Source organism: Lithohypha guttulata, assembly GCF_036872675.1.
Source record: "Lithohypha guttulata strain CCFEE 5908 chromosome Unknown scaffold_1, whole genome shotgun sequence".
Lineage (NCBI taxonomy): Eukaryota > Fungi > Ascomycota > Eurotiomycetes > Chaetothyriales > Trichomeriaceae > Lithohypha > Lithohypha guttulata.
In genome coordinates, this window is record NW_027042750.1 from 2,296,890 (window position 1) to 2,311,413 (window position 14,524).

The following is a 14,524-nucleotide window of genomic DNA, read 5'->3' on the forward strand; positions in this document are numbered from 1 at the left end:
TAGCATTGATTGCAGCTGATTCAATGCTTGAGCAGATAGACTTTGCATTAAGAATGGCGTGAACCGGGTTCTCGTACACTAGCCCTGCTATAAACTCGCAATCGAGTCATGCCTCTGGAAGCGGAGGTCCGCAGCTCAGGAAAGTGCACGAGCTTTTCCAGACATAGAAACAGACTAGATGCTGAAGTAGTTTCAAGCAATGATCTCTCGTGCGCCCTAGGATATTGTACTTTGTGCCCGAAATAGCTCTGAGCTGCAACTTAGATGCACAGCCGACGTCAACCCACTCACGCGGGCAAGCCTGTCGCGGGCGGTATACCAAACTGTGATCATAATAGAAATAAGCAAAGGTTGACGGTGTTATCAGCGACGTCGGTTGGAGTCGAGCGACAAGCTAGTCGATGTGTAGGAAGCTGGAAGCTGCCGAGAATCATCTAGGTCTTCCCAATGATAGGATCGGTTGCCTGTTGTTAGGCAGCTGCAAGTGAGTCAAGTACATCTTTGGGAGAGCCTGTGGGTATTTTGTAATGAGTAAAAAGGCCTATTTGGAGACCGCCAAACCACATCACGGTCGAATTTGATGTTTTGTACGTAAAGCTGCGCAATGGTTCATTTGCAGACCATAGTTTGAACTCTTTGGTAAAATGCTTCGGTATACCAGCCTGACTGAAGCCAGTGTCTCTGTTCATGCGGAATTCGTGCCTAAGTCTTCTATCTCCAGCTTGCTAGCTAAGGCATACTTTGTACCAAAAGAGCCCCTTCTTATGGCTTCGGCACGTGCAAAGTCTTGGAACACATGAGACAGCCATTAATAACGAATATAACTGCTGCCGGATGGAATTCGAACGGCGTGCCTGCCAAGGCGATGCCTAGGGGGATATGGTCGTGGATAGCACCCATCCAAGTCCATAATGCCATGATGGTAGTAGAGGTAAGACATGCGAATGGAATTGGTGTACCCTCGAAATATTTGCTTTTGCCCGTCTCGTCCTTGGGAAGCATTGCAACTGTTACATTGAATCGAGCGAGTCGTGTGAGGCCGCAGAGGACATAGAAGCTCAATATCAGGTGGTCGACGTTGGTTCGTAGGCCCAAGGCGAAGCCAACAGAAGCAGGTGCGACACCGAAAGAGATCAAATCGGCTAACGAATCCAGTTCTTGACCCATGAGAGACGACTTCTTCCTCCATCTTGCAACCTTTCCATCTAGAAAATCAAACATAAGTCCTGCTACTGGAAAGATAAAGGCGGCGTAGAGGTTCGTGAAATGCGAAGGGTCTCCCATGGCGTATCGCATGGCCGAGAGCACGGCCATAAAGCCACAGAATCCTGGTTCTATTAGTGAAGGTTGTGCAAAAACGCGAAGCCCTTACCATTCATCTCGGTGATCGCATCAGCTAGATGTAGCGCTCGTACCAGAGAGAAATGACCTGTATCCTGTGCCAGCAACGTTGCTTGTTTGCTCTGCACTGGATCTTTTGGCTTCACCAGGGCTTTGTCCTTCTCTCTTTCAGCTGAAGTGATTCCTGCTCGCTGCGACATGATGCCGGCCTTTGTCGTCTTTGATGATTTGGGAGACGAGTTCTAGACAATTGTACTGGTATACCGAACGTAGTAAGACCTATATTTGTGTAGATAAGTTTGTAGGATGACTTCAGTAAAGGCAAGGCTAAACGCGAGAAACCTGGTTTGTTGCAAGAAAACCGTGCCTGACATACGGTGACATTTTGAAACTGATCTACGTCATACCTGGGAGTTCAACACATTTTATGGCTGTCTGTGTGAGAGATTACTGGTACTAGTACTATACGCAGAAACTCTGTTAGGATTCGCGTTCGCTACGAGGTAGCTGCGTACCTTAGCTGAGAATTCTCGATCTCCATCTCATCGTAGTCATAGCAAACAGCAGATGACCGCATGTCTGGAGTGTCCCTCTCGAAAAGTTGCTGTTTGCTGGGTTCCTATCTTTACATGAACCTCCTGCAGCATTTGAGCCATGGTTCCAGTTCAAATTGATCTCCGCTAGCAACGATTGTCGACGGTTCCCATGCAAATACCCAATTTTCCACGAACTCGTATACCTGGTGTTCGGGCTCCATCTCTGCCATAGTGCATCAAATGGGTTTGCTTGAGCGACCGTCAGAGGAGAAGAATAGAGTAATCTTGCAGTCGTAGTGAAGTGCAATACTCAGTAACGATGTGAGACCCTCTCGTGCAAGAAATGTCCAGCCAATGTTTTTGCCCATAATCCATTCCCACCCTGTCTTTCCTGAACTCCTCATAGGTATGCGCAACAGCTCTAAGGAGCACAGCTCGTAGACGCAAAAGATCAGCCGCGACCTCTGCCTCTTCCACCAAAGCCACCACCACCAAAGCTTCCACCTCTTCCCCTTGGCGCACCTCGGCCACCAAATCCTCCTCTTGGAGCAAAGCCACCACGACCTCGAGGAGCACCTCTGAAAGGACCACCTCGACCTCTGGGAGCGCCTCGTGGAGCACCGCGACCACCCCGCGCACCACCTGCTGGCTTCTTTTTTGTGATACCTACTGGCTTTGGCCTTGGCAAGAACCTGTATAACTGTATCAGCAACCGAACTCTCTTCGCATCTGTTATGCTCTTACTTTTCTAATGGCAATAGCTTGTCACCACCAATGTAAAACTTATCACCTTGCTTGAACGATGTGGCTTGTATGCCTTCTTGTGGTTTTATTGTGAAGTAGACCTGGTTGATTGGACCCAGTATTTCATCGACTTTTCCTATGGCAGTCTGTCTCCGTCAGCCATGATCCAGAGCATGCTAAGCATCTAAGTCTTCACACACCTTGTTCTCGAGATATATCGGCGCATTGAAGTAGGGAACCTTGGTATTGATCGACTCGCACACTATTTCGCCTTCGCAAGCATGCACGAAACTGCCCATTTCTGTAAAGTGTAAGCGCAAAGCTGAAGTCCGAGCCAGCTAAGAACATACCTAGCACTTGCGCAGGTGGTCCAAAGCTTTGTTGTTGGAAACCACCACCAAATCCACCTCGTCCTACAATTCTCGTTAGGATCCAATTTTGCGCCGGGGACTTTTTTCGACCTTCTTACCACCTCGACCTGCGAACGATCCTCCTCTTGCTCCTCCGCCTCTGCCACCACCCCTCGAATTACCACGAAACGACATCGCGATTGTCTTGTCGCAAGCAAGTCCAGATCGATGTGGGCAGAAAGGTGATAATTTTCTGATGTCGGCAGGCAGGTGGTCGGGGTGCGTGCAGAATTATTTGGCTCGTCGGAAAATCGTTGTGCAATTCTCCGCGTCAAATGCACACCACATTCAATCCAAATTCAGATTTGATACCCACCACCACTTCTCCACTTCACCATATGGACAATTCAGTATGAGCCACAAAAAGAGTGCCCCTTCCCTGGGCTTACGACCTCACAATCTCTGGGGCACCTTGCAAGGCGAAAAGATGACTCAACAAAATGGCGACCATGCTGCTGCTCCTGAGTCACAAACACATGGATTAAAAGGCCAAACTATTACTGCAGTCCAAGGAAACAAGATGGCTACAGGAAAAAAGGACATGTCTGACCAAGCTGCTCCAGCGTCTCAGGCTGGTAAGGAAGGACTACCTGACTTTATTGTTGAACGAAACAGACTCTTCGATGAGCTGAAGAAAAAGTACGACGATGAACTGGCCGCCAAGGAGAAGACCCCAATCAAAATTAGATTCACGCCTGAACCTGGTACTATCAAGGAGATCGAAGGCAACGCCTGGGACACTACTCCAGGCAAGCTCTTGAAGGACGTACCGAAAGAACGTGCTGCCAAGATTGTTGTTGCAAGAGTCGATGGTAAGGAATGGGATCTTGATCGACCTCTCGAGAAAGACTGCTCTGTTGGTTACTACACTTTCGATGACAAAGAAGGACGCTATGTCTTCTGGCACTCTTCAGCACACGTTCTTGGTGAGTGTGCAGAGCACCAATATGGCTGTAGACTGTCTCATGGTCCGCCCACCGATATGGGTTTCTTCTACGATATGGCGCTGGAACCAGGTAGAGCAGTCACCGAAAGTGACTGGCCTTCGCTTGAAGCCAAAGCAAAAAAGTTCACTACCAAGGACAAGCAACCCTTTGTTCGACTGGAAGTTGGAAAAGACGACCTGCTGAAAATGTTCGGCTATTCCAAATACAAGACTCATTACATCAACCAGCTTGTGAAGGACGACAAGTCTACAGTTTATCGAAATGGTGACCTTGTAGATCTCTGCCAAGGTCCTCATATACAAAACACTCGCAAGATTGAGTCTTTCAAGATTATGAAGAACTCCTCTGCATACTTCCTTGGTGACCAAGCCAATGACTCATTGCAACGCATTCATGCCGTCTCCTTTCCTAACAAGCAAGGTCTTAAGGAATGGGAACATATGCTCGAAGAGGCTAAGAAGCGTAACCATCAGCTAATAGGCAAACAGCAAAAATTGTTCTTCTTTTCACAGCAATCGCCTGGCTCACCATTCCTTTTGCCTCACGGTACTCGCATTTTCAATGCTCTCCAATCTATGCTGAGGGACGAGTACTGGAACAGAGGTTATCAAGAAGTACAATCTCCGAATATGTACAACGTCAATCTCTGGAAAACCAGTGGTCATTGGCAGCACTACCAGGACGACATGTTTCGTGTCATAGTAAACGACGAGACCTCCGAGCCACCTCAGCCTATGCCTCTTAGTGATCAAAAACCTTCTGGTGCACCAGTAGCCGATATCAAGAATGACGACAAAGACAAGGGAGTTTTCGCGCTCAAACCGATGAATTGTCCTGGCCACTGCCTTCTCTTCCGAGATGAAGAACGCTCTTACAGAGAACTACCTTGGAGAATCGCAGATTTTGGTGTACTGCACCGTAACGAGGCAAGTGGTGCTCTATCTGGCTTGACCCGTGTCCGCAAATTCCAACAAGATGATACCCACATATTCTGTACCAAAGACCAGATCATGGGTGAAATCAAAGGACTCTTCGACTTCATGAACAGCGTCTACTCTCTCTTCGGCTTCCCTTTCAAACTCAAGCTGTCCACACGACCCGAGGGCTTCATGGGCAAGATCGAAGAGTGGGACGCAGCAGAAGCACAACTCAAGCAAGCCCTACAGGACTTTCGAGGTGATGACTGGGAACTAAACCCCGGCGACGGCGCCTTCTACGGACCCAAGATCGACATTACCATATCCGACGCCCTACGCCGAGAGTACCAATGCGCAACCATCCAGCTCGATTTCCAAGGTCCCCAAAACTTCAAGCTCGAATACCGAACCGGCGAAGCCTCCCAAGAAACCGACAAAGAAGCAAGCGCAAAAGAGAGAGAGAAGGATCCCAATGCCCTCACCACAGGCATGGCTCGACCAGTCATGATCCACCGCGCCATCGTCGGGAGTTTCGAGCGCTTCATCGCCATTCTCTGCGAGCACTTCGCTGGCAAATGGCCCTTTTGGCTCTCCCCACGACAGATCATGATCATCCCCGTCATGCGAGGCGCGGAAGATTATGTCCGAGAACTCCAGCAAATCTTCCACAAAGCAAAGATGTATGTTGATGTTGACTTGAGCGGAAATACCCTACCCAAGAAGATTCGAAACGCGCAAATTGAGCAGTATAATTTTACTTTTGGTAAGTTGACAAAATTCCCTTAGCAAACAACAATACTAACAATACATGTAGTCGTCGGCGCCCAAGAACAAGAAACTCGCACCGTCAATATCCGTAACCGGGATGATCCAGCCACGCAGAAGCAGGGGCAACTTGTGCCGTTGAACAAGGCGCTTGCACAATTGATTGAGTTGAGAGATAATCGGGTGTTGGAGAGTAAGATTGATTTGAGTGAGTAGGCGAGGTAGAGCAGTGAGTCTACTTTGATCACCGCTGATGCGTGTACGCAGGCCAGACTACATGTAGCACTAGTATGTTGATGTCGTGGATGGCAATACTGCTACGGTTGATTGTTGTTGCGATATCTCAGATAGGTGCTCGTGTACTCTAAAGCCTTTTTACACTATTGTGCCTGCTTGTCATGTTATGTTCTTCAGATGATTCGAGACGATATGATAGACTCGTTTATGGTTTCGCAGCATTTCTGGTTCTGCTGCTGATTATGTATTGTAGCTCTGAAGCATACGTGGGCAGCCAGCACATGGTCGTGAAGCAAATTCACAAAAAATGCACTGTTTCTCGTAATAAAGTACAGATGAAGGTATATCAGTGGATGTACAGCTCTCATGTTTTCTGATACTAACGACATACTACTTTTCAGAGTCGTCGAGATTATCCAATACTACTCTCAATGTCTCTTTACACAGCCCGCTCTCCTTCCCCCTCTGCAACCACTGGCTGGCTCAACCCTCTAGCTGGACTTTGCAGGACAAGCTGTTCTTCTCTCCTTGCCCTCAAGAAACCAGATACCGCCCTGATCAGCAGGAACCACCCACATATCATAAGAGCATAGGAGATGAAGTCTGCGCTGCCGAACCCGCCAGACCCGCCACTGACATCACCTCCATTACCTGTAGGATTGTTCGGGTCGAAGTCGTGAGAGTTAGGATCTGATACGCCTCCACTGAATTGTCCAGGATTGGCCGCATCGGGGTTGGCCGCATCCTTGCCTGTTCTCATGTAGAAGCCGTATTGTACAAGCGTCAATCCCAGACCAGCAAGCGAACCGTTCTTCGCAGCGTGGGTTGTGTGGAGTAGGTAAGTAAGTAGGAAACCAGGGAACAGAAAAGACATGCTAATCATGCCGTTCCATATGAATGAGAAGACGCTGCCAACAGGAAGGCCATTAACATATATTTCGTCACTGTTCATGCCTGGTGCTAGGATGGTAGTCTCCCAATAAGGAGGGGCACTATCGGAAGCGGCCGCTTCATATGAGGGAGGCTTATCGTCCAGTGTCTCGCCTGCTGCAGGTTTCGCCGACATGTTTGCGAAGACACCATCTGACGATCGAGGGGCTGTCACGCCCGGTATTACTCGAGAGGATGTAGGAAGTCGAAATGCTGGAATCTCGGTCACACGTCGCTCGATCCTAGGAGCGTCGGTGGTGGCAGTGGGCGCTTGAGCAGCGCTACCAGTATCGGCCAGCGAAATAGATCTCGATGTGTCGGCCCGCATCAGACGCTGTCGATCGTCTGGCTCGTTCTCATCGTCTGAAGCGCCATCGTCTCCGAAGGCATCGGCTAATTCATGATCTGCCGCATTGTTGAGGGGGTCCTGGCGCAGAAGGCGCCTCGATGAAGGAGAGGAGGCACGGGAATGGAACGAGGGAGGCGGCGAGGATGGGACTGCATGCTGTTGATTCGATGAAGGGCTTGTCGGTGAATTGTAGGTCTCATTGTCGTCGTGGTCGTCTTGTTGATTCACCTGTAAAGTCGTCAGTTTGCATGCCACTATCGAGAAATGCTTGCGTCGACTTACAGCAGCATAGCGCTGAGGGCTCATTTTGAGCCGCTAGCAAGGAAGAGAGTACTATGAAGGGGTATGTGGTGGTCAATCGTGGAGGAAGAATAGAACAGGTCGTTAATGTAAAGGAAGACGTTAATCACCTCAGGCTGACTTTCGGCTCAGTAATCGAACCTGCTAGGCGGTCACAATGCGACAATTGACCCTGAACATAGCCCCGAACGGCCGAAGTGGCGAGAGTCTGGAGGGTCAGGTGCTGTTTGCAAACAAGGAAGGTCAAGCGTAAGATCTATTTTGGATTATGTCAGAAGCTCAGCTGCGCGAGTGATGACGCTGTTTTGCAGTGCTGCTATTTTGTATTGCCAGATACATTCACAGTTCTGGGTTGATCCTTTAGCACCACTCTCTACACATCAGTGTGCTATTCACAGATTATCACAGCATGGCAACTAATTCGGTAAGTTTAGAATGCTTTCTTGATTATTGCCGTTTCTAACAACAGACAGATTGCCCTGAGGCACTGGCAGCGAATCATCTCACGATGGCCCATCGACAAAGTGAGACCAGAGGCAGTTTCCTTTCAAGCTTTAATGAAGAAGAGACTCGAAAGGTATCAGAATCCGTCTAGCGCGAATACGATTACGAAGGTGCAAGGTACCGAAGCCAACGCAGCACCAATCAACCTCACATGGAATGAGAACAGAGAAATGAAGCAAACGAACGTCCTCTATGCTCTTCTTGAGAATCGCTTCCAGAAAGAGTCGCCTCTACCAGATAGATTGAGATATCCAGCCAGCGAGGTCAATCACTATGATATGATTATTAAAGAGAGCGAGCGTGCTCCAAGCAGAAGCTTTCTAGACAAGCTTACAAACAGATTGAAGGGCATGATCAGGTTACGATAGGCCTGCAGTATATTGAAAGAAACCATTCTACGACGCGCGGAGGAATGCCTGTGCACTCATACCGCATCAGCCAACGACATCTTCCACAAGTAGCACGCCTCTTCTGCAACCGCTCATGCGCCGGTGCAGTTGCGACTTCGCGCATATGCAGCCGATCCAATTCGAAGTCGATGTGCCTAAAGATAGTGGAAGGACCCTTGGGAGTTATCGCACTACTATGCAACGTCTGCACAAAGGCGGTGCAATACGAAATGCTCGCATATCAAGAGGGTCTAACTACTTCTTTATGCGGCCCTTCTTCATTGACGTTTCCAAGAACGAAGACATCAGAAAGAGATGTCTTGAGGGTGAGGATGTTCTTCGGAGACGATATACAACATATAATCCGGAAACCGAATCAAACTCTTGAATTTATGTCGACCAACTTGCTGCTGAACCGATACTCAATGGCTCCGAGACAGGCAGCAACTAAAAATCGCCGAAACCACTATGTCAACTGTGCAGGGCTTGCATCGCTTTACTGCGCCCGTCTTTCCTGCACCTTTACGTGGTAGAGACGTTCGGATCTGCAAGAGTATTGGAAGTCTCGAATTCGTGGTTGGGAAGTAATAGCTTATTAAAATAGGATATCGAGGGAGGTACTCGTAGGCAATTGACAGAAAGTGATGCTTCCACATATCTCTACAAAATCAATGATGGGAAGTTACTGTGGATCCACTTTTCTGCATGACCTCGGCGCGGAAATCGACGAGATAACTAATTGACATACCTTTTCTCTTGTCTGCTTATTGCAATGTTTTGAGTGTCTTACGCTGTTTCTGACAAGCCTGCTGTGCTCAACATGCCCGTCGCCAACCCAGTCGAGTATACATACACCTCCTCTGATTCCTCCAACACAGGTTCAACAGCCAAGTCGATACCTCATCCACCACCCGTATCAAAAGTCACCCATGTTATCTCCGGCCTCAAGACAATCGTCTACGGCCTCGCTGAAATCTCCTCCAGCGCAACCGACATAGCCTGCCTATGGATGCTACACCCTCGCCTACAAACACAAGAATGCATGGCACCCTTCGCCGCACAATTTATCCACAACTGGAACGCCCGAAATTCTTCAAATCACAAAGGCCTTATCGCCGTAAGCTTCGACCAGCGCAACCATGGCACTAGAGAGATCTCCGCAGTTGCCAACGAAGCCTGGAGAAGCGGTAACGAGAAACACGCTCAGGATATGTTTTCTTGCTTCCATGGCACGAGTACGGATACGAGTCAACTTCTTGACCATATTCCCGGGTATATCTTCCCTGACCCAGCTGATATACGAGCCTTGACGCATAATATTGTGTTTGGTATTTCTCTCGGCGCACATGCGGCATGGCACGTTGTTATGCAGGACCAGCGATTCTCGACAGCGATTATCACGATTGGATGTCCAGATTATACTCGACTGATGAGCGATCGTGCACGTCTGTCGAAACGCAAGACATGGACGGACTCGCAAGGCCGAGATTTTGTCGGTAGTTCGGATTTCCCTTCTGGTCTTGTCGAGGCGGTCAGGCAGTATGATCCTGCTGGCTTACTGTTTGGGACTTTATTGGAGAAGAGTCCTAGGAGGAAGAGGGGACAGGAGCATGTATACAATGACTTGACGGATGAGGAGCGAGAAGTACTCTTACCACTGATGACGAAGACATTGAGTCACAAGCGCATTATTAATCTGTCTGGTGGTGCGGATAAACTTGTACCGTATGCTCGGGGGAAGCCGTTCTTAGACTGGCTTAAGGCGAGTATAGCGCCTGATGGGTTCTTTACGGGGAACGATCTCGTGCTTGAGGATATAGTTGTTAATGGTGCTGGTCATGAGGTGCCGCCTGCGATGGTGGAGCATATGCAGCGTTTTCTGTTTGAGACTCTCGAAAATGAAAGGTGTCTTGCTGGGGCGGGTAAACCGAGTAGACGTGATTCACGGATATAGGTAGCTAGAGCGATGGAGAGAGTCTGACCTGACTTCATGTTGCAGCTGCATTCTTCTACCTTAGGGCTATTGCACATTGTGGACGTACGCCGCTCGATACCTTTAGACGCTGTAGTGGAACCGACAGCTTGGATAGAGATGGCACAAAGGATATGAGAAGGACTCGGAAATGCAGGAACCAAAGATATGGATCAATATGAACTCGTCTTATAGAATTCGATACTGGTGTGTGCGAGATACTGCTATTCTTCTCGCGTCGACATGGAACACAGTACCTGTAGAAGGTCGATTGAATATTTCTGACCAGCGACATGTGGCCGTGCAGCGCTCTTGACGAAGCACGGCTGTATTGGCTCGTAATTGTCTCGCCTTGCTTCTCCTCCCCACGAGCGAATGCACACTTCTTGTCATGTAGACTTGTGCCATTGATATACTATCCTGGTGGTGCTCTTGACAAATTCATCACATTCATAGCCATTTATGCAACAAGCTCGATCTTGCCACCTGCCTCTGTGATCTTTCGCTCTGCCTCCTTGCTGACATACCGAGCTCGAACGACGATTGGGATTTCGGGAATTCGGCCCTTGCCCAAAACTTTGGAGTAGCCGAGTGCCAACAAGTCAAATACAGGAGCAGTATCCTTCTTCGAGCCGGAGATATATTCGTCACGGGTCTCTTGTGGGATCAAAGTCCAAAGCTTCTCGAGGTTGATGGTTGGTTTCCAGAATTGGTTCTGAGTCTTGTGGAAGCTGTGTGATTGTTAATACCTAGCCTGCTAAGAAGTCGGAGCAAGACATACTATCTCATACCAACTTTACCCTGTGACTTGTTAGCATTTCTTCTTGGTCTATGTGAAGGGTTGAACATACGAAGTAACCAGGGTGGTACTTATCGATATTGATTCTATCCACGACATCAGTTGAATTCATAACCAGTGCAGTGAGCATATTTACCTGTGATGGTGCTGACCACCTGCCATACCGCGACCACCAGGGTGCTTTCTGTGCTTTCCGACACGACCATGACCGGCAGATACATGGCCTCGACTATTGTAGAAAAAATATTGTCAGCCTCGACTGATCCTAAATCCATTTGCGATTCAGGTGCCTTCTGGACGCCATGCGTCACAGAAACGAGGTCGCATTATGGTTTATGTGTAAACGTACTGTTTTCTGGTCTTCGACAGACGAGTAGGCATGTTGACGACTGGTTGGCGATAAATAAATGATCGTGGGCAACGAGGACCAAATCGCGAACTTTCGTCGCAGTTTGGCTACGTGAAAGTGTGTCGTGTCACGTGAAGGAAATCTGGCTTGGCAACTACGGAAAAACTTCCGTATTCAGCAGGTGGGTGGTGCGTTCAACCACTCGATCTAGTCTGTGAGAGCTCTTGGGACTGTAGAGTCATACAAGAACTACTACATCGTCTAGGAAGCATCTGTAATGTGTAGCATGTGTCATGCACCAAAGGAATGTATGTACCGGAGGTCCTCTAAATACGCTGAAGACTTCCTTGAGTCTTCTTGGCAAAGAATTGGTTACACTCCTGCTCAACCTGCGGCCACAACTTTTCTGATTCTCGCATGCTACTTCTTAGCCAGGCTGGCAATCTTGACTGTATCTTCGATGTTGCATACCTCTTGTCGATCAGATAGATTGCAGCATAGTCGCTCCTATGTCGGATGGCTCGTCCTATGCTCTGATTTACCGCTCTCATGGCGATGTTGTCAGCATATTCCTTTCCTGCAGCCTGAGCTTTTGCTTTACATCCACTATCAGAAGCTCCTTCCGCTTTGCTTCTATCGTACTTAAGACGCTCAATGTACTCAACCTTTGCTTTCCATTCAGCAGATTTGATGTTAGGATATGGCAAACCAACACATACCACCACTCGTCCAAGCTTGTCAGAGAAGTTGATGCCTTCCGAGAGCTTGCCACCTACAACAGCAAGCATCAGAGCACCTTTGCCTGTATTTATGGCATTCGAGTATTCAGTAAGCAATTCGTCCACATTGACCTCTTTGCTTTCTTGAAAGATCTGTTTTAGTGTGCCTATCCTGCTGAAAGGCGAGCCTGCTTCTGTTGCGATTTTCCATGTATCGGTAATGAACGCTAAGTATTCATAGCTAGGAAAGAAGACCACCATACCGTCTGGTGCTATGGTGCATATCCTTTCCACTAGGAATGACAAGTCGTTGATCATGCGCTTGTTTCGTCGATTATTGAATGTGAAGTCGAATTCGTCGCCAGTGGAACCTCTTGACAAAGGCTGCACTAAAACGTTGCCCTTATCGATGATGTGTCCGAAGCTATACGTTTGGAGCTTGTCGATCTTGACATATGGGAACAGTTGCTCTGACCACTCGTTCATTGGTGACATAGTGCCTCCCGCCAGTATCACTGCTCGGGCTTCTTTTACAATGTCTTCAAAATGTGCCTGGGGATCGAGGAGCGTGTACTTGAGGGCAACTTCCATCGCATTCTGTGTGATGAAGAAGCGGCCTTCAGAAGTTGGATTTGTCAGTGCGATTAGGAGATTCTGGAACTCAGCAAGGACGCCTTTAGGCTGAGGGGCATTTTGCTCGCTGCCTCTGACATTGAGCTGCTGACCACTTTGTTGTTCGAGCAGGACTGCATAGCCTTCAATCTTGTACACGAGCTTGCTCTCTTGGATGTACTTGACCAGCTTGTGTGGCTGTATCTGATCTGTACCAGATGCTGAAATTAGCTCGTTGGCTAGCAGGCTCGTTTCAGTTGTTCTACTCTCTTTTGCCTGCTGTAGTCGAGTTATACATGCTTTGAGGAGGCGAACAATTTGTGCAATGTAAACTCGATTCTTTCCTTTTAGCTTGTTTCGAAATTTCTGACAATAGCCTAGTACTTGCTTGTGAGCTAGTTCAAGATGTGTCAAGGGCACAACAACTGACAACGTATCTGCAATTGCAGAGGCCAAATTATGAGCTTCATCGATAACGACGATGTTATCTTTGACAGCAACTCCAAGCGCCTCCCGTGCATTTCTCTGTAGAAGAAGGGGATAGGGTAGCGTGAGCACCTCTGCTGCTGATATGACCGATCTCGCGGCGTAGTAAGGGCAAATGCTCATCTTTCTGCCTAGGTTCGCAATATCTTCGATGTCCTGAATTCGGGCAATGACATTGTTCTTGAAGTCTTCAAGCCGTTCTGAGTCTTCGCTAAAGACTTTCGATAACAGATACTTGCATTTCTGGTCTTGCGCTGTGCCTGGCTTTTGAAGGTCTAAGCATCGCTCGTTGATTGCTGTCGTTGAGGAAAGTCCCGCTACTTTTAGGTTAATGCATAGATTCTTCCTGGAGCCGAGGGCAAGGTGCTTAACAATTTCTTTTTCCCTCTTGTCTTGTGACGCTCCCGACGAGATAGAGATTTTCCTCAACTCGTTCACAAACTGCGTAAGTTGCGAATGCGTCCGTGAGCAGAAAATGACCTTGGTTCGGTCTTCCTCTCGAACATCCTCTTGCGCAGACTTGACTGGCTTCAATTGCTCAAGCAGAGCTCGAGTGGTAGACGATAAGGATTGATCGCCACCTAGCTTGTTGTTCCCTATCTCGCTATCGCTTTCGTAATCTTCAAGTACCAGATCTTGCTCTTCGATTGTCTCATCAATTTTCTAGGTCTAAGTCAGTCCTTAGACAATACATTGCAGCCTATGCTAAGCAAGAATCCGTTTGTACGCTCCTGAACTCACCACTCTCTTTGCAGCGTGTTTTCGAGATTGGTCTTTAGCATTTCTCAGACGTATAGTGTTCAATTTCTCCTCTAAATCCATATGAGTGTCAAGGAGCTGTTGTCTTCGTGCCTTCATTTCGGCTTGCTCAAGCCAGTCCAGCTCACTTTCATCACCTTGATCTCCAAAGATACGTCGCCTCTCATCATCACGCAGCCAGGTTAGTGCCGCACATATAAGGCTCAGCGACTTTCCGGTACCCGTAGGAGACTCGAATATTCCTACGTTTCCGTCTTCAATGCATTGGTACAAATTCAGCATAAAATCAGCCTGGATATTGTAGGGTTCATAAGGATGATGGAATTTGTGATGGCTTGGTTTCATGTTTGGAGGCAGTGCTTGTCCTAACCGGTTGCTTCAAGAAAATCACACATTCTCACAAAGACTAGCTGCACACGTCGAGTTCGAAAGTGGATCATGGAAATTGAGTGAAGACGC

At 48.2% G+C, this 14,524-nt stretch overlaps 7 protein-coding genes across 7 annotated transcripts; 2 read left to right on the forward strand and 5 right to left on the reverse strand.

The window, feature by feature from the left end:
* Nucleotides 1-762: 762 nt before the first annotated feature.
* CHO1 (CDP-diacylglycerol-serine O-phosphatidyltransferase) lies at nt 763-1,541 on the reverse strand (the record flags this gene model as incomplete). The annotated part of the gene is made up of 2 exons (XM_064895216.1): nt 763-1,328; nt 1,373-1,541. The coding sequence occupies 2 exons, from the start codon at nt 1,539-1,541 to the stop codon at nt 763-765; spliced, it is 735 nt and encodes a 244-aa protein (XP_064757903.1).
* Nucleotides 1,542-2,328: 787 nt separating this feature from the next.
* Nucleotides 2,329-3,166, reverse strand: GAR1_1 (H/ACA snoRNP pseudouridylase subunit; the record flags this gene model as incomplete). Its single annotated transcript, XM_064895217.1, has 5 exons — nt 2,329-2,569; nt 2,622-2,767; nt 2,822-2,922; nt 2,972-3,034; nt 3,091-3,166. 5 exons carry the CDS (start codon nt 3,164-3,166, stop codon nt 2,329-2,331), a joined length of 627 nt encoding a protein of 208 aa, XP_064757904.1.
* A 217-nt stretch (nt 3,167-3,383) lies between these two features.
* Nucleotides 3,384-5,876, forward strand: THS1 (threonyl-tRNA synthetase; the record flags this gene model as incomplete). The annotated part of the gene is made up of 2 exons (XM_064895218.1): nt 3,384-5,658; nt 5,710-5,876. 2 exons carry the CDS (start codon nt 3,384-3,386, stop codon nt 5,874-5,876), a joined length of 2,442 nt encoding a protein of 813 aa, XP_064757905.1.
* A 460-nt stretch (nt 5,877-6,336) lies between these two features.
* LTR64_000837 (uncharacterized protein) lies at nt 6,337-7,482 on the reverse strand (the record flags this gene model as incomplete). The annotated part of the gene is made up of 2 exons (XM_064895219.1): nt 6,337-7,404; nt 7,459-7,482. The coding sequence occupies 2 exons, from the start codon at nt 7,480-7,482 to the stop codon at nt 6,337-6,339; spliced, it is 1,092 nt and encodes a 363-aa protein (XP_064757906.1).
* Nucleotides 7,483-7,633: 151 nt separating this feature from the next.
* LTR64_000838 (uncharacterized protein) lies at nt 7,634-8,348 on the forward strand (the record flags this gene model as incomplete). The annotated part of the gene is made up of 2 exons (XM_064895220.1): nt 7,634-7,725; nt 7,946-8,348. 2 exons carry the CDS (start codon nt 7,634-7,636, stop codon nt 8,346-8,348), a joined length of 495 nt encoding a protein of 164 aa, XP_064757907.1.
* Nucleotides 8,349-10,801: 2,453 nt separating this feature from the next.
* On the reverse strand, nt 10,802-11,521 carry RPL28 (60S ribosomal protein L28; the record flags this gene model as incomplete). Its single annotated transcript, XM_064895221.1, has 2 exons — nt 10,802-11,072; nt 11,490-11,521. 2 exons carry the CDS (start codon nt 11,519-11,521, stop codon nt 10,802-10,804), a joined length of 303 nt encoding a protein of 100 aa, XP_064757908.1.
* A 294-nt stretch (nt 11,522-11,815) lies between these two features.
* On the reverse strand, nt 11,816-14,410 carry CHL1 (ATP-dependent DNA helicase chl1; the record flags this gene model as incomplete). Its single annotated transcript, XM_064895222.1, has 2 exons — nt 11,816-13,969; nt 14,048-14,410. 2 exons carry the CDS (start codon nt 14,408-14,410, stop codon nt 11,816-11,818), a joined length of 2,517 nt encoding a protein of 838 aa, XP_064757909.1.
* Between the last annotated feature and the right edge of the window lie 114 nt (nt 14,411-14,524).